This window comes from Vidua macroura, chromosome 2 (assembly GCF_024509145.1).
Source record: "Vidua macroura isolate BioBank_ID:100142 chromosome 2, ASM2450914v1, whole genome shotgun sequence".
Lineage (NCBI taxonomy): Eukaryota > Metazoa > Chordata > Aves > Passeriformes > Viduidae > Vidua > Vidua macroura.
Genome location: NC_071572.1, coordinates 104,315,958 through 104,334,879, shown reverse-complemented (window position 1 = coordinate 104,334,879; position 18,922 = coordinate 104,315,958). Strand labels below are relative to the sequence as shown.

The following is an 18,922-nucleotide window of genomic DNA, read 5'->3' as shown; positions in this document are numbered from 1 at the left end:
ATCAAAAGCTTTATCATGTGGTTTGCACTCAAACTGCTTAGTTTTATGACAACAGAGAAACAGCATCATTAGAAATTCAATCATCTTGTTTACATTTTAAATATTTATTATGTAATTGCCAAGGAGGTTTCTCATTAATGTTAAAATACTTATTTGCATCAGCTAAAGATGTGGCCTCTTATTCACAATAGTTTTACAGGAAAAGTATTCTTTGAATGCTCTCCTTTTTCTTCTTGGCAAGGACAGTGCTGCCTGAGGTCAGTCCTTGAGGGTACTCTCATGAGTAGGGTTCCATCTGTTGTTTTAATTACATGATATTAGAATTACAAACTTGGTTCCTTTTGGTGAACTATCTTATACAGACACTACCTCTGTTTATGGTATTTTATAAACATTAAATAAAGCCACTTTTTTTCTTAGCTATAAAATGCCTGTACATAATAGTTTTAGCTTAGCATAACCTTTTTTGTGTATTCGGATGTGATAGACTCTTCCTATTCTGTCAGAGATAATTCAAATCTGATTAACTTGTTAAATCAGTCTGTTTCTATTTCTCATTAGAGGTTTTCTCTCAGCTATTGTTCCTTCAGATTTTTAACTGGATTATTTGTGCCCATTCCTTACTGTGACAGGGAACAAGTAATTTCATTTATTTTCCTGTCCCCTAATGTTCATGATGTTTCCTCTTAGAACCAAAAGATTATAGGATCTTGATTTGAGAGCATATTTGGGGCCCATCTCTTACAATCTCCTCTTTATAGTAAGAGTGTCACAAGCATTCCTATGGATCATGGCCTTGAGTTCTCCAATGACATTCATACTGAGAAGACATCTTTGGCTCTGACGTCTTTTTAACTCTGCTTAAATAAGTTGTAGGCATTTAATTGCTTGATACTTTGCCTTCTATTTCCCGGAATAAACAAGCCAATTTCTGACATAATTTTTTCATGAGACAGTTTCTCTAAGATCCTAGCCATTTGCTGGACTCTTCCAGATGCTACCTTTTGAAGTAGGGGCCCAACATTTGACACAGAGCTACAGTTATGCCCTCCTCAGTATTGGCTAGAAAGTTGGATAAGAATTCACTCAAAGTACCTGCCCATATGTCACCACAAATAATTATTTTGCTTTTAAACATATTTAAAATAAATTACAAAATTACCTTTTTATGTAATTTAATATTTTTTCTGAATTACTTCTTTATATGCTATAAATATACAACTCAATTTAATTGTGTTCTAGCTAATGATCAAATACTTTCAGCAAGTTCTAAATCAATTGACATAATGAGGGAAAGTTTTTACGTCTTTAGAATTTCATCTCTAATCATTTCCGCTTCTAACCTAAGGTTCTAAATGAACTCAGATGTGAAAGAGAAATTTCTTTGTTTGACCAAAATAGCTAATCTAAGTTTGGAGGTAATTCTTGCTATGAGCTGAAGGTTGGGTAGTACAACGTTTAGAGGTCACCTCCATCCTAATTCTGTGATTTTATGTCAGTTTTTCAGAGATATAAAGAAAATGTCAAATTTCATAGCTCAATTAACCCATCCCAAATTTAGCCTGGGAGTTGATTTAAATTACCGGCTTTGTGCTGAATAATAATAGTTACCTGTAAGCTAATTGAATCATTTCAGTGAATAGATTATCCTTTCTTTTATATAATTCAGCTATCTTTTTAATGTATTGCTCTATATACTAAGGCTTCTAGAAAAGTTCTTGAAAATTTAGACATGCTTCGTGCAATGCTAAGCTGTTTTCTTAAAGTGGATGTGGAACATTCCCAATTATTGAAGTTGTGTGCGTTAAAGTCTGTTGCGGCGTTCTCTCTTTCTCCCGGGTCTGGGGCAGCTCCGACGCCCTCTGGTGCTACCTCCCCCTGGACTTCGGGTTCGCTGCTTCTCTCCCACGTGCTGCTGGCACTGGCACACGGGTCGGGGTCTGCCGGGTTCAGTCACCCGCGCTACGGGTCCGAGGTAAAGAGGGAAGGAATGTCCAGATCACCCACGAGGAAAGCAGGAAGGCTTTATTGTCGCTGAGAGCTGCAGTGGGGGGGTGGCGACCCAGGCTTCCCACTCCACGTTGGGGAAGTGGCAGTGGGACCCAGGAGGGAGCGGGATGATATAGGGGATGTGATAAGGAGGGCAGGCGCAGCCCCCCCAGTCTGTGCGGGTGACGCGATGATGACGTAGGACAGCGACCAACCAGTGAACCCCGCGGGGGCGGACACCGAGCCTCGGGCTGAGTGGGATCATGGGGATGGGGCAGCGGACATGGGGGTTCCCGGGGCTGGACGGGGGAGTGGTCACAGGAGCGGCAGGGGGGACAGCCCAACTGCAGGCAGCATGGGGCCAGAAACTGCGGTGGGGGGAACGACACAAAGGAAGCGCAGGGGTACACGGGACTCGGCTAGCTAACACAAATAAGAACCCCTAAACCCCAATCCCAGGATGCGACAGTCTGTAATCTTTGCAATGGCCTGTGATGTTTGCGCCTGTAAACACAAACACATTCTGCACACACCAGCTCTGATATCCTCAACAGTCACATTTCTGTAATAATGATGCCTAAGCCTTTTTTGAACAGATACCTATTCAACCAAATTTAATATTTCTTCAGGTTTTCACCATTCACAGTAATACTTTGATCTGAAGGAATATTTTTCTAAAATATTTTCATTTTTATTGAATGTTGAATATCTTTCTGTCCTTGGTCATTTTTAGCATTGTTTATGTAATTTATGACTTCCTAAAATTTGTTTAAATGGGTTTTCAGCAGGGAATGAACAGGAATGAACACATCACTGACTCAATATTATTCTATTATAAAACTATGAAAAATTAAAAATTTATGCAACAATAATTCTAGGTTTGGGTTGCTTAGAAATATGGTATTATTTTTAAAAGGCAGTAAAGGCAGTAGAGAGGGCAAGTATCAAAATGTATAATTCTATGCTTACCCCTCTCTTCTAAAGAAAATTTTATTAAAGACGTAGCTGATGTGGGTAATATTTCTGGTTTAAGGATTACCCCAAGCTAGTAATAATGGAAAACTTGAGTACTGGATTGTGGTACTTGCATTTCAAAATGCGGGTTCAAGTTTTTCAAGGATGTGATGGAAGGATGAAGAAATAAAAAACATGGCTCAAAGTAAACTTCACTGGGTGAAAAGATGAGTCTATAAGTTCAGATTCCAGGCAATTTGGAATGTCTCAAGAACTATCTACCTTTTAAAAAGACCATGTAGACAAAGTGACCATTTCCAAAAGAAATTCTGCACGTTCTTAAATCTGAATTTAGACACTGCTTAGATGTACATGTCTGGCAGCAGAAAGTTCTTGTAGCCGTTTCTCCATGCCCTGATGATGTCTGTCCTCAACAGCCACTAGTTCATTTTCTTGAGATGTCAAACAGTCATCCCTGTGTCACATTTCCACCGTCTCTGTGAACTCCTATAATTAAAAATGTTAGGTTATGTGTAGTTGAAGTTGATATTCTGATTTCATTATGCACTTCCATGAAATGGAATGAACTGTTACATGTATATTAAAGACAACTCCTGACAGAGACTGTAGCCACTTTTTGAGGCACCAAATATTTTTTGCTAGACAAGTCCTTTCTCAGAAACAAGTAATTTTTGCATGTGTCATCTTTTTTTACAAGAAAAAAGACAAACCTCTGAGGTAGGCCAATACAGTTGCTTGTTTCGCAATTTTTTCAGAGTTAAAATCCTCTCTTTTTAACTACAGAGACATTGATTAGTCAATGTGTTCTATTCAAAATGCCACGACCTAAATACTGCTCTTTCTGCTGCTGACTTTAGCTTACATATTGTTCTGCTTTAACTTGTTACCTGTATGTACATTTCGTAGAGACTACTGTATTTTTAGCAACAGTTGTCATAGAATTGCAGTGGCTGCTGTACCTGGACAACTTCTTCTTGTTTTTTTCAATCTCACCTAATAACTTCTGAACACTAAGGCTAATTGTAGCATTTTTCAAGTGAGAACTGAGGAAAAAGGATTCATTACACCTTTTGTTGCAAAGATCTCTTGTTTTTAAATCAATCAGGATATGTTGATTCCATAAATATATGACATGATTTCTTGCCCTGTCTTTATTACAGGACTATTTTTAAACAACTACATTTTCTTTTTTTCCCAGAGAAATCCCTTAATATATACATTACATTAGAAACAAATATCACATATCTCCTTTGTAGAATGTGCTTGAAGAAGACATTTTTGTTATGTATTATTTAAGAATGGGCATACTCTTGACTCCTTCTAAGACATATTTATGTTGTATTACTTCTATAAGTTATTGTTGTATTATTTATTTTGAGAGGGTTAATGTGTTTAGCATTCAACAGAAACTTTGCAGACAGCTTTTGGCCTGAAGTTTGATGTTGTATCCCGGAGTTTGGGTTTAGATTAGGGTTTTTAATTTATGTTAAAATAAGTCAAGTTCTGTAATCCCGCGTTTCCCCCGCGTTGTTCCCCCCCGCGGTTTCTGCCCCCATGTTGCCTGCTGCCGGATCTTACCCCTGTGCTGCTCCTGTAACCACCCTGCCATCCGGCCCCGGGAAACCCCGTGCTGGCCACACGGTCCCGCTCAGCCCGCGGCTCGGTGCCCGCCCCTGCGGGGTTCTCTGGTTGGTCGCGGTTGCTGGCGTCACCGCCACGGCAGCCGCCCCTATTGGCCGGCAGGCCGTGGATCCTCTCGCCCCGCCCCTCTATAAAGCCCTATCCCGCCGGCAGTCAGACGCCATTTTCTCCCATGTGAGTGCCGGGAGCGGTCGCGTCTTTCCATCGAACCGCGCCATACGTGACCAATAAACCGTTCCTGCCAAGCATGGAGTAAATGGACAAATTCCTTCCTCTTTGCCGGGTCCCTAGCGCATGGTAACAGCGGTTGGCCAGCCCACGCACCCGAGACACGGAGCCGTGTCCGGGAACCCGTGGCAGCAAACCCCGGCAGCACGTGGAAGCTACGCCACAGCCGGGCTCCCAAGAGCCGCGTGCGGCCGGGGAGAGCAAAAACCCACGCCGCAGTTTGAGAAGCATGTTCTTCTTTGGATTTAGGTTATAAATGCCAAGTAGTTAGATGAATACTGGCTCAATCCAGTACCCCTCTGCAATTTGAAGGACCACTTGGGCTGTTAGCTGATTTTGAAGGAAGAATTTTAGCAGTGATTTCACTTTTTTGGTTTTTTTTCCTTTTCTCAGTATCATGTTTGCTGCTGTGGTCCCCAGGCAGCCTGTATGTACCTTTCAGTGAGGGTGTCCATGTTCAATTACTGCCTTGGCACATTATCAAACTTGTGCTGACTACCCAGCAACAATGAAGAAATGCTGTTGTAAAAAGTTTCTTCCTCAGAAAAAACAAAATGGAATATAATGGGGAAATATGAGGCACTCTTTTGGCATGAGTGCTTCTTTTCAGAAACATTTCTAAGGTTTGTGACTTTACCTTCAAGTTTGCAGGTTTTGACAAATGTGACCCTCAGGTAATTTTTTTTTTCTCTGTACTGTGTCTGATTTACTGTTCTATAATGAAAAACTGCCCAGTAGAGCAAGGAGAAACAAGTTAGATTTTCATGTTCTAAAGATCACATAGACACACACAGACCAGCAGAGACAAGAAAGCAGGAGGAAACTCTTGGTCCAAATCCCTGCTTGGAGCAAGGTCAGCAACAGATTGCTCAGGGCCGTGCCCAGTCAGGTTTTTAGTATCTCCAAGGATGCAGAATCAACAGCCTCTCCAGGCAACCGGTTCCTGTGTTTGACCACCAAGTGAAAAAGTGGTTTACTATGTTTAAAAAGAGATTCCTGCATTTTTGCTAGTGCACATTGCCACTTGTCTTTTGGAAATTATATTAAATCCAATTTAAACTGGATTAAAAAAGAAAACAATATAAAACAAAAACAAGCAAAAAACCCTACCCAAACCAAAACACCATAGAAGCATTTAGGTTGGAAAAGAACTGTAAGATCATCGAGTCCAACCATTTTAACCGAACACTGCCAAGCCCAGCACGAAGCCGTGTCCCTTATCTTTACAGATCCAAATCTTTAAAATACCTCCAGTGACTCCACCATTTCCCTGGGCAGCGTTTTTCTATGCTCAACAATCCTTTCAGTGAAGAATTTTTTTTTTTTTAATATCTAATCAAAACCTCTCACAGTACAACTTGAGGCCATTACCTCTTTTCCTACAGCCTTTTGCTTGGGAAAAGAAATTTAATATTAAAAAAATAAACCCTACCCACAATGCACATGCCCAACCTTCCACTTATTCTACACCTCTAGGTTGCTATTACTAAAAAACTGTTACTTTAAAAATAAGGTCCTTATTTTTCAGGTGTATATTTATTGAGGCACTTCTTGGTTTTGATTTCATATTCAGTGTAGGAGATATTATGAAATTAGGAATTCCCCAACTTAATAAATTTCAGTTTGGGAAGCATGTTCCTTAATATTCATTTGCCCATCAAATATTTTTTCTTTCTGTTTATTGCTTCCAAAAAAAAAAAATTCCGATTGAGCAGGTTTTGTTAAGGTTATGTTCATCACTGATAAATAGAATTCTATAGTACTTTGATCATCCTATTCTATACTATTTTTTTTCTCCACATATGTATCTATATGTGCATGAGATCAATACATGACAAAGGTTTCCCAGTATATTCCTCTACAGTTAAAATATCTTAATATTCTGTTAATAAATGAATTTTAAACATCACTATTCTTCCTATGCATAATAAGAAGCTCTACTGAATTTAGCTAGAATAATTTAAATGGAATTAAAGACATGCATCCTGTCATGCCTGACACTTTATAACTAAACTCCTCCAATGTTTATTGTGCCTTTCACTTACACAGATTCTAAGTTAATAAATCATATTGGCTTTTTTCATTTCTCTATCTATTAATCTTGATTTTTTATAAGCTTCTAAGCCATGACTAGGAATATTAAATATTCATAAATATTGTTTAGGTATTCTTTAAAATATCTAAATATGTTTGGGCTTGTAAATCTATATATAAAAATCTACCCATTTTTACCCAATTACCTATCTTTTTAGTTTTGAAGAACTGAGCTCCCATTATCAACCTACCTGAAAATCTCAATAGCACCTACAATATTTATGTTTATTTCTAAACTGTAGTTTGCTTGACTTTTGGGGGAACAGTAGTGAGTAACTTCTGTTTGACATTAGTCTTTTGAATGAAATTGTAGCAAGCAGACTGGTTTATACTTGTTTGCTGTCTCTGCTCAGATATTAATGACTTATCTATTTAACTGTTTCTGCTGCGTCATAGAAAAGAATGTTTTACAGAGGATTTTCCGATTATGATTCAGTATTTGCTGCACAAAACTGGATTGTGTTGGTGCTCTTTCATTGTGCATTTCACCCCTACAAAATCTGTTCTGGCCCAGAAGGCAGTTTGAACTCTGTGTGACTTCCAGCTCCTCTCATCAGAGAAAATGATGCATCAACAGATGTAGGAAATGAATTCATGATGACACAAAGACTGTTTTGTCTAACTAAAAATAAAACACTCTGTAATCTATAAGACAGAAATTGAAGAAGGAATCCATAATAATTCAAATAAAACCTTAGAACTTTAAATCTGAACTGTGTTCTTTACTGACAAATCCAAATTAAGGGTAATGTGATGAAATGGAAAGTTCATTTATACTGAACTACTTAATTAATTGTGAAACTTTCTGCCAAGCAATTATAGATGTAACATCTCTCAGTACTGCCATACCATGGAGAAATGAGGCTTTATGATTTATTAGTAGTCAGCCCACTAGAAAATTGAAAATAACCAAACTCTTTATGGTTTAAATTTATGTTTGTTGTCTTTGCAGATGAAGTTTGTCTTTCAGATGATTTTAGAAAACTTGCAGACAAGCACTCAAGGCCATTGAATGGAAGAAGGATATTATTAGGCCAGTTAATATACCTTTATTCATAAGAAAAACCTAGGGCTAAATTGTTTACAGGATATTAGAATATTAGGAAAGGATGACTAGGAAATTTTGTGTAGTTTATTTTAAATTGCTAAAGATGGGAAAAAAAATACCCCAAAAAGTACATTTAAATGAGTAAACATTAAATGAATTGCATTTGAATAGTCTGATTGGATTAATTTTTCACTGTAGGTTCTCGTGCACATGGAAAAAATATTATTCTTCAGCATTCTCTTTGTTCCCAAAGGATTACAAATGCATGAGGTGGTTTTAAACACTACAGGTCTCACAGACTTTACAAGATCAACAAGAACATCAATCTTCTTTTCAGGACAGGATAACAGGATTTTTTCCCCATAGATAATTCACTTGGATATAAGAGAGATGTCTCAGTATGCAGTAAAATCCTATTTTTTTTTTTCTAAGATTTCATTGTGGGTTTTCTGTTTAATGATGATAATTTTAATAGCTATGTCATTATCTATAATGGTCATCTCTTGCATCATATTTGACCGCATGCCATTCCCTCTTCAAAGGTCCAAAGTATTGGAGTTTTCTTTGTTTATGTGAAAAAAACAATAATATATTAGATGACTTAAGATATCTCTGAACACGGTTTCTATTGGGTTATTCCACCTCTCAAGTGCAAACAACTTTAAGTAGACACCAATTCAGTTGTGTTTTATATTCTTTTTTAAATAGAGTTCTTCAGGGAAGAGGTATACTGTTCCCAGTTTTTGACTACTCATGGAAATGGCTTAGATCAGACTTCTGCTAATGGAAATGTAACTCTGTGGCTTGTTTAATGATTTTTTTGGATTTGTATTTCTTACTTTGCTGACTTATTAGTTGAGGGAGTTTAAACTATTCATATTTTTAAAAAGAACTTTTCATATTTTTAAAAAGAACTCAAGTGTTTGCCCTAAAATAAAATTCCCTTGAACTGTCTGATACTTAACAAGTTCATTGTATATTTACTAGTTTATGTTTCCTCATTTCAGCTTAGAGGTCCAAAAGGTTCTAAAATATAGTAGTAATAATAATTAAAAAAAACCCCATGAAGTGTTTTTTCAATGGCATTTCAAAGTATATTTAAATTATAAATTATTAGAATTTTAAGGGAGAATCTATTTTTTCAAGAGTTGTGTAATTTTCATTCAAAACCCATTCACTTTTATCTGGGCATCAGTGCATTTAAACATAATATTCTTGGAACTCTGCATAATAAAGGGTAGAAAGATTTCACTGGGTGAGTGGTTGTTCTGGGATGGAATTTGATACCTATTAAAAATATATTAATTTCTTCATGCTCAAGGATAATGAAGCCTAGTTTTCTAAGAATATATTAAATACAAGTTAAATAATTTACTGAAAACAAAACCATATTGCCCAAGTAAGCTTGCTTACTGAATGATGTCAAGGAACACCAATAGCCAAGGGTGTAGTTTTTGTCAGAGTACCTACACTAAACAGAATTAGGACCTTCCCAAAGAAAACAGTTCTCTCAGCTAAATCTTGCAGTCTACTTGTTTTCCTTAGAAGCCAGTGCCAAAGCTGTCCAAATGAGTGTCTTTAGCTTCCCTTAGTTCCATGTTGATCCCAAGTTATGCCTTGCTTTGTCTTCAGAGCTGCATCTTTTCCTTTTTACTGCCTTCCCATTAGCCTCTACTTTTCAGAGAATTTGCAGTCCAACAGATTTAGAAAGACCCCTCTACAGCTGAGTGCTGTCTAATGGTTCAAAAGTAAATTCTAAAAGTTTTCAGATGTATTGATGTAGCATGAAACTGTTCAACTATGCTGTATGCAATTTATATTGTGAAAACTAGAACAGAATATTTTGTTATTGGTGTCTTTCCAATGCAAACAAAGGGAAGTTTTTTCAAGTTTTATCAGTGCTTGGGTGGGATTTTTTAAGAAATGGAATTATCAAGAAGATGTTGGGTGGATTTATTAGACAAAGCAGAGCTTTACTTATTTTTTTTTTCAGATTTTATTAAAGTATCCTCCCCTTTACCTTTTTAGTACCTTGTATATCTTTTATATTTATATATTTAAATGTACATTTGTACAGTATACACTTTGAACATGTTGTAATATATTGCTAATGGACAGTAGAAGTACACGTGTGAGTGACTTACTGCTACAATTTTTGTTATCTCTCAGTGATGGCACCTCACTTCTGTTTCATCAGGTGATCATCTGTGCAGACACCTGTGGCAGATTGGTGATGTTAGTTCAGAAACCTGAAGGCTACTGCTCCTAATGGGACTGAAATCAATTAGTCTACTAAATATTAGTCCTTATGAATGCAGTCATCTGTCTCTGTATTTAACAAGTACAAATGGACCTCTTATAACTGTTCTTATTTATCTTCCTTAGTGTTTTTTAAACCCATTAAGGAATAATTCAGCAGAATCCTTTTAGTGTATTACAACTGATAATAATTCCTTTATAATGACTCTGATCAAAAGGGAAGGGATTGGTTGTATCAGCTAGTTCTAGTAGTGCTCTTTTATTTTGCTATGAAATTGGACATGTACCAAAGACTGAGGGAAGCCCTGAACGAATTAGCTTTTTCCCAGAACAGCTGTACTGCAGTAGCATTACACTCCCCAGACTTCAGCTCAAATAGATCTTTTACATCTTGCCGTTTTTCCATTTTTTTTTCTGAATAGGTAATTAGATGATAGTATTGGAAACATGGGAAGAGAAAGTACTTTTTAAGATCTATCAAGAAGGTGTTATTTATTTCTGGACTTAGTTTAACATAGGTAGCACCTCTACTAAATTTTTTCAATATCTCCAAAGAGCTGATAAAATAAACATTCACCTGTGTATTCAAAGAAATTCACAACAGTCTAATGCAAAGAACTCCATTTTTTATTAATCCATTAGTTAGTGCACAGTAATAATTTGAGTTGTGGCTGCATTTCTGCCATGTTCATCAAAGATTACTGAGACAGATTTGGAAGTATGGTGAAATTTTCTGAATGTGTTGTCTCTTTGCAATATTTTGCTCTCAGTAAGTAACAAGTGAGTATTCTCCTCGCTTCATTTACCTGACTACTAAAAATCAGAGATTTCTGGATTAATAACTTGAGCAATATTTTTAATTCTAAGTTTCATGAAGCAATATTTTTTTATTTACATCAAACAGAGCTAGGAAAATGGTGAGGCTGGGAAAATGGGACAGATTAATTTATATTTTTCTATTTTGTGAATATTAAAGTACCATATGTAGAAAAAAAATATTTCCTTTTGGTTTCAGAGATGTAGCTAGCATCTTCACAGAGTTTATGTAGTTAGACTCATGCTAAGAAATATAATTGGATTTGAGCCCTCTGCCAAAGCTGTGTTATAATCTCAAATATCTATTTAATTTATGAAGGAAAAATATTCTCTTACTTTTACACCTCTCATCATGCCACCTCTTACATTCTGACATGTATTACCTAATCTATTGCATTTATATAGTTCGACATCAGTTATTTGAATTAAGAAATACAATTATCCTTGAAGCAACACTGCTGAAATATATATTTCATATATATTTCATATATATTTCACTGCTAACATATATATTTCTGGAACAAATGTGCAAGACTGCTCTTTAAAAGAATATGGTATCAGAAAAATGGTGATGTAGAATGTGACGTGGAATAAATATCCAAGCTCTTCAAGTTCCCACATGGCTGTATTTATTACCTTGGCTGTACTACCATGGCTGTATTTAGTACCTTGGTTTCCACCAGCAATTACAGGTCTTGAGGCTATAGTAAAGCTTTACCTGATAGGTAAAAAAAGAAATGAGGCTTGAAGTAGCCTCCTGGATGATTGATTTCTCCTTGATTCTTATTATAACATAAGGTAAAATTTTGTGTTAAACTGATTTCCTTTCTTACACGTAAGTTTAGCTTTTGGTTTTGGTACCATGGGTGTAAAGACCAGAGATGAGAACAAGCAGACTCTTCCTCTGTTAAGGCTCTGTGTGTCCTTCACCGTGCTCCTCACTGTTGCACTGCAAATGCCACTACTCCCTCCTTCCTAGTACTAGATTCAACATTTTTACAGTCCCCTTCAGCTTCTTTCTGGACTAGGCAGTCCTGCTGTCTTCCTGATTGTCTTTATGGACTGAGAATTTTTTTATTTTAGCAGAGTGCATACAGATATTTACCTTTGCCTGAGGCAGGATATGTTCTTTGTGGCTTTTTACTGTTTTTTTTTTTTATTCTTAGCTATTTTCTTATGGGAGCAGGGTATAAAATATTCACTAAAAAAAAATAAATTGTGATTATCTTCTTAGGAAAAACATTCACAATTCAGGAAATCTTGTGTAAAATGTTATGTGCTGTACAGATATTTAATGTTTAATTTTGTTTGTTTATGGGGAATTTTTGTGGAAAATACCCAGTTCTGTTAAATTTAGATTGGCAGGCTCATACTGAAGTAATCAATTGTTTTCTTTGCCTTTTTGGTGTAGCTTTTGATATGACTTTTGGAACAAAAAGTTCACATCTTGTCTAATTCTTGCTTATTTTGGCTAATTACATAAAAGTTAATAGCAAATTATTTTATTTCACTTTTCTCTTAATTGTAATAGTTATCATGTTAATATCTATGGATAGTACTTTGCTGATGGTTTTCTGTGTTCAGCTTTTCTTGAATTTTTATTATCAACAGAACTGAATAGTTATGGGTTTTAACAAGTTTTGAAGTTATATTCATGGGTAAAATTTGTCACATAAAAAAAGCTAGAGACTTAGAGACAGGGAAAACACCTTTCTGCCTCTTTCCCAGGCTCCAGAATCCACTCCCTCCCATTCCTGGCCTTCACACCCCTTATTATCACCACCCATGCAGGTAACAATCCATTCAGTGAGGTGATGGATATTGCAGGAGGCTGGGGTGGGGACACAGTGGTTCCTTTCTGTCATTCCTTCTTTTTTCACTCTTTTCTTCCACTGCTCCTGCCTAACTCCTTTCCTCTTTTCTATTTTGGGTTATCCACAGTCCTTTCAGGATGCGTTTGCTCTCTTACGGGCTCATGCATTGGCCAGGGTCCTGGAGTGTTGCCAATTAGGCCGTGGAGCACCTCTTAGTACTTTGGCCTTCTTGTCTCTCTTCGACATTCTGAGAGGTGCTACAAATTCCTTCAACCCTCTCAGTTGTGTCCTGCAGTGGCTCCATCATGACCCAGCTAGAACTGCCCATATCTGTCACAGCACAACCTCTGAACTCCCTCCCCTGCAACCAGCCCCACTAACAAAACTTTGCTTTTTATATCCAATACACTCAAATATGAGAATATTGGGGGAGGGAAAGCCAAAAGCCTTGATAAAGTCAAAGTAATTGTCACTCACTGTTCTTCACTTGTACACAAAATTTATCATTTTATCCTAGAAGATGGTGGAGTTAGTCAGGCATGATTTACGCTTGTTCTGTGTGTTACAAATCACCTTTTTCTCATTTAATTTCTAGTTTTATGTTCATGTATATTTCTATCACATTTTCTTTTTTTTTTCCCCTTCTTTAATTTAGTCCTCAGGTTTGGGACATAAGGCTGTCATCATTGTGTAGCATCCTTATTTAGATTGTTTTCTCTATCTCAATATGTACGTTAGTTCAAACCATAACAATGTTTAGTTGAAATTTCATACTTGTAGAACAGGTTCAATATATAGAATGAAAACAATATAAAACTTGACAGTATAAGATTTAAACTGATAAATTCTCAAATAAATTTACAATCTACTTTATATTTTTCAGCTTTACTTCAAGTAACAATTTCACTTAGCAAAGTTGAGCTCAGTGTGGGTGAATCCAAGTTCTTCACATGCACAGGTATGTATTAATTTTATTTGTAGGATATATAATTTTTGTTAAATTTTGAATTTTTTAATGTATTTGTAACTGAAGTAGTTGTTTCACAATATTAAATTAACATATTGTTGTAAATTTACACTGACTTGTGAGAACTGTGGCTAATCCTAGGACTTCACTGGCTTCACATTTCCTGTCTAGGATCTCTTCATTTCACACACTGAATCAGTTTGAATTCTCTATATCAGTAGAGGTAGTTTATATCTGTTAGGATGCTTTTGTAGTTAAAAAATTGTCACTTATTTAAACTAAGAAATTAAATCCTCTCCAACCTAATGAGACAGCCAGGGAGATTTTTTCTGGTGAGGCAGTAATCAGTCAGGAGGATAAGAATTTGCATTTGCAGCTTATTGATATGGATCCTTGATGGTGCTGAATTGAGATCTTCCACGGACAGTGACACATGGCCTGACTGCACTGACAGTGAAATTGCCTGATGACTTGACCAGTTGATCCAGTCACTGACAGCCTGTTTCTTTCCTACAAGACTTTATACTCTTCTGTGCTTTTTTCCCCCTCTTGAGATCCTTGAGCTGCTATTTTACCCTGTCTCAACGATTGTACATTTGCCTGCAGTTTTGTCCTGCTTGTCTTTCTTACAACTCGCATAATTTAGCAATTAGCTGACATTGCAGAATCACAGAATGACTTAGGTGGAAAAGACCTCTAAGACTGTCAAGTCTAAGTTTCAACTGATCACCACCTTGTCAATTAGAGCATGGCACTGAATCAGTCATCCCTTGAACACCTCCAGGGTGATTCCACCATCTTCCTGGGTAGCCAGTGTTTGACAACCCTTTCCATGAAAAAATTTAGTTTAAATTCCTCACACTGCATAGACCATGCATTGGGTAGGCATACACGTTGCATGATGTCCTTCTAAATGTCTAAATTTGTATTGGTTTTGGTTTTGTTTGTAGCCATTGGTGAGCCTGAGAGCATAGACTGGTACAACCCACAAGGAGAGAAGATCGTTTCTAGTCAGAGGGTGGTTGTTCAGAAGGAAGGTGTTCGCTCACGCCTTACCATTTATAACGCAAACATTGAAGATGCTGGTATATACCGGTGCCAAGCAACAGATGCTAAAGGACAAACTCAAGAAGCTACTGTAGTTTTGGAGATTTATCGTAAGTAAAATACTATCAATTAACAAATAAAAGACTGTGTTTTAAAAGCCACTAGCATAAAGAAAGTAAAGCCTCTCAAAATATCATCTCAAGCTCTGAACTTTACCTTCCAAATTGCATCTCGTGTAGTTTAGTAAGTAGACATTATGACAAAGATTTGAATTAATTGGAGGGCCACTTGTAAGTGTTGTAGATTGCTTTTCTCCTGTATTTTAGAATGCCATCTTATGAGGGTGCACTGTCTGCCCCTCAAAGAAATGAGAAAATAGGAGGAAAAAATAGGTCAGTATAATTCATATTACAAGTGTGTATACAGTTTACAAATTACACAATATTACAAATATGTGTATAAATAAAAGTGCAGGAAGTGCAATATATGACATTTTAAAAGTGGATTTTTTACTGAATTATTGTTATTTTAATCTCTGTCTTTTGCTATTCTTGGCCCTATGAATGAGTTTTGACATAAGCCATTGAAGCTCAGTGTGATAAGTAACCAAAATGGATTTTAATTGCAAGCAACGACTTGAGGAGTATATTTGAAAAATAAATCCATGCTATTGTAGTGTGAGATTCTCTGAGAGATTTGAGTAGCTTTTTTCTCAGTGTTGAATAACTACATTCTATCACATTCTTTAGATCAATCAAAAATACCTAAAAGCTATGCATTAAACAAGCACAGTGAAGATGTAAGGCAAGGTCTTTGTTGGTGAAAGATGGGGCATATGCCAGCAGCCCATCGGCTGAGTTAGGATCTAAGTTCATTGGAGAATAGGTTTTTTAAATGCGAAGGAATTACAATGAGACAAAAAATACAGAGTAGAATGGTAAAGCACTGGTTCTGAGAGGTAGAGATAACTCAGATAACAAAAGACATAGATTACAAAAAAGAAGATTAAAAAAAATCTTCTGCTAAAACAACCCATAAAAAGGTGGTAGCAGTTAGAAGAGATTACATGGTGGTTTGAAACCTTACAAATCAAAGGATTTCAATTTTTCGGGAATTCATTTGTATGCATAAAACTGTCAGTTGCTCCACTGCAGAATTCTGAGAAAAGTAGAAATATTTAGAAGCATTTGCATGTGTTAATTTTAATAATTCTGAGGTCAGACAAACCTGCAAACCTACACAAGTAATGTTAAGGTTACAGACATGTAAAATTTCCTTATTCATATTTGTGGTGTAAGAAAAAAGCAGGATAACTTGTTGGTAGTCTTAGGGCCTGGTTTTTAGGATGCTCAGATGTCTGTGAGAGGCTTTTTTCTGACGTCATATAAAAATGTATGAGATGTAACAACAGAGATGAAGCTGCATCTCTGGCATAAGCTCCCCAAAGTTGACTTTGAAATGTAATTGGCCATCTTTGACTTGAGAGAACATAGGCTGGTTTATTTATTCTGTGTGTAAGAATTCTTCCAGATTTTTTTTATGTGTGTGTTAGTCAACTGCATTACATCTTATATGAGATCATGGATTAATAGCATCTTGGACTTCTAAAAAGAATGGATTTATTTGACACGTGTGGAAAATCAAATATCATTTGGTTATTTGAGCTTGGAAAAATTAAAAGCCTCAACAGACCTAAAACAATCTTGTTAGTTCCTAAAAATAATTATACAATTTCTTATGACCTAATAGTCATAATATACCTAATAGTTTTTCACTGGCCTTTTAATGTTGAATTTTACTCAGCTGCTTTTTTTTGCAGTGAGGCAAAAATTCCACTTTTCTCATGAGAATTTTCCAAATTTTAATGTTTTTTTATGGAAGATTTAATAGAAAAAAAATGAGATTTTAATTCAGTAATAGAATAATGAGGAATAAAACCCACAAGAGAGTAAATAAACTATCAACATGAACTTCTAAGATCTAGAGCTTAAAAACAGTGTTTTGAAACATTGAAAACAATGAAAATTTGTTTATAAAACCTTGAGAATGTATATAAATAAACAAAAGTTTGCATAATACAAAAGGATTGTAAAGTAATTTTTACAGGCAGAATTCAGCATGTTTAGAGTCTTATGTGGGAAAATTATGTTATGGAAATAATTCTGTACTATCACAATAAGATTTAATAGTGGTATTTATCTTATTTGTTGTTGAATGTAATTTTAATGCTAAGTTAAGTGTAAGACTCTTACCATATTCTGTTTTCTTTTTTTTTTTTTTTCTTTTCCCTTTTCAGAAAAGCTCACTTTTCGGGACATAGTATCTCCACAAGAGTTCAGGCAGGGAGAAGATGCAGAAGTTGTTTGCCGTGTTACGAGTTCACCTGCTCCTATTGTCAGCTGGTTGTATCGGAATGAGGAAGTCACAACTATTGCTGACAGTTAGTATTTTGGTAACTCTTTAAGTTATACATTCCAATTGATATTAAAACATTATTTTAAAAAAGGACTTTTTAAAGTTATAGTGGACTTTGTGGTGTGGGGGGGTTTGATTAGTCCATCAGCCTAAGTGTAATTTAACCAGGTTCTGTATCTGTGGAGAATTTGTGTACAATGGTTTCCCCCATGTGTCTTTTTTCCAATCGGGAATTTTGCCTAGGTGTAACATGACTGTCCAAATGCCCAAAAGATTGCTGGGAGCTCCCTCACAGGATTTCTTCCTGGTGTGCCTTGTCCGTAGGAGTTGAACACATTGAAAATACATAGAGATGAACTTCACTGCAGACCAAGCTGTGATACTGACCCTACACAGCCCTGACTTTGGGAACTTGTGCAGTTGCTCAGAGAATTCCAGGTGGAGAGGCATTTTGCATTACTGTGAGAGTTTGCTTGTATAAGGGTAAATTACCCTCTGAGTTACAAGTAACTGTGATAGAAGTGATCTGCTGAAGCTGGACTGATAAAGCTTGGATTAAGACAAATCTCACCTTCCCCACATACAAGTTCTAAGTGTCTAGAGAGGCAATTACTTAGTCAAATAGTATTATTTTGACTTACACCCACAAAAACTTTGAATCATTTTTTTTCAGTGCTGTCTCAATAGTCATTTTTGCCAAAATATGATTTTTTTACATTTTCTGAAAAGAACTAACATTGTTAATTAATCAGCTTTTCTAACTTCCCATCAGTTTTTCTCTCTGCATGTAATGAAACTCAGTAGAAGTACATATTTAAAATTCTTATTATTTCAAAATTTATTGTTATTTTTATTTCAAAATGAAAATGAAAAGTTTGTTGGGGGCTTTATGAAGTCAAATAAGAAAATGTGGAACAATTGTTTGAGGGGAAAAAAAAGTATGGTTGATGTTTCTGGACTCAGTCTTAGGTTCCTCTCCATTGGGAAGGAAAGCTTGAAGACGATTTTCCAAAGTTTTGATATTTTATTCAACAGCTCTTTAGCAATGTCCCACTATTAGTATTTTATTGGACATTCTGGCTTAAAGACTGGTACATACGCAGCAAAATTTGCAAACCATGAGCCAAAAACTCCTCTAGATTGGATTGAGTGCCACTGAAAAGACATAAGCCCTTCTTGTCAGCCACACCACTTAACATGTGATATGACTGAAGGGGGAGGTCATGCTAATGACTGTTCTTCTAAATCAGGCATTTGAAGTTGAGGGGGTTGAGTCCAGACGATGCAGTGATGATCTGGAGTAGTGTAATGCCCAGTTACTTCCAGATTCACCAACTCAAATCTGTTTAGTAAAGGGCACAATTTTATCAAGATATCCATGGCACAGTGAACTTCTTGTGTACTCATGGGAATATCTACGGCTGTATCCATTCTTCTGCAATGCAAGTTGAAAAGTTATCCAGCCAACATTTAGTTTTTACCAAGTGAGCCCTCATTTTTTCAATGTTTTATAGAAATGGAGATCACCTCCAGCCCTCCCAATCATCTCACACATTGCATGTCTATGGTTAACAAAAAAAAAAAAAAAAAAAAAAAAAGTTTACCAATACTTAAAGGTTAAAAAAAGGG

General features: G+C 36.2%; 1 protein-coding gene across 1 annotated transcript in view; it reads left to right on the top strand.

Annotated features, from left to right (window-relative positions):
- The first annotated feature begins 1,744 nt into the window (after positions 1–1,744).
- The window catches only part of NCAM2 (neural cell adhesion molecule 2), a 140,664-nt gene continuing 123,486 nt past the window's right edge, over positions 1,745–18,922 (top strand). Inside the window, exons 1-4 of the mRNA XM_053969832.1 lie at positions 1,745–1,975; positions 13,663–13,822; positions 14,782–14,988; positions 17,175–17,318. Of these exons, the coding sequence (XP_053825807.1) occupies positions 1,745–1,975; positions 13,663–13,822; positions 14,782–14,988; positions 17,175–17,318 (742 nt within the window). The remainder of the gene's footprint in view (positions 1,976–13,662; positions 13,823–14,781; positions 14,989–17,174; positions 17,319–18,922) is intronic.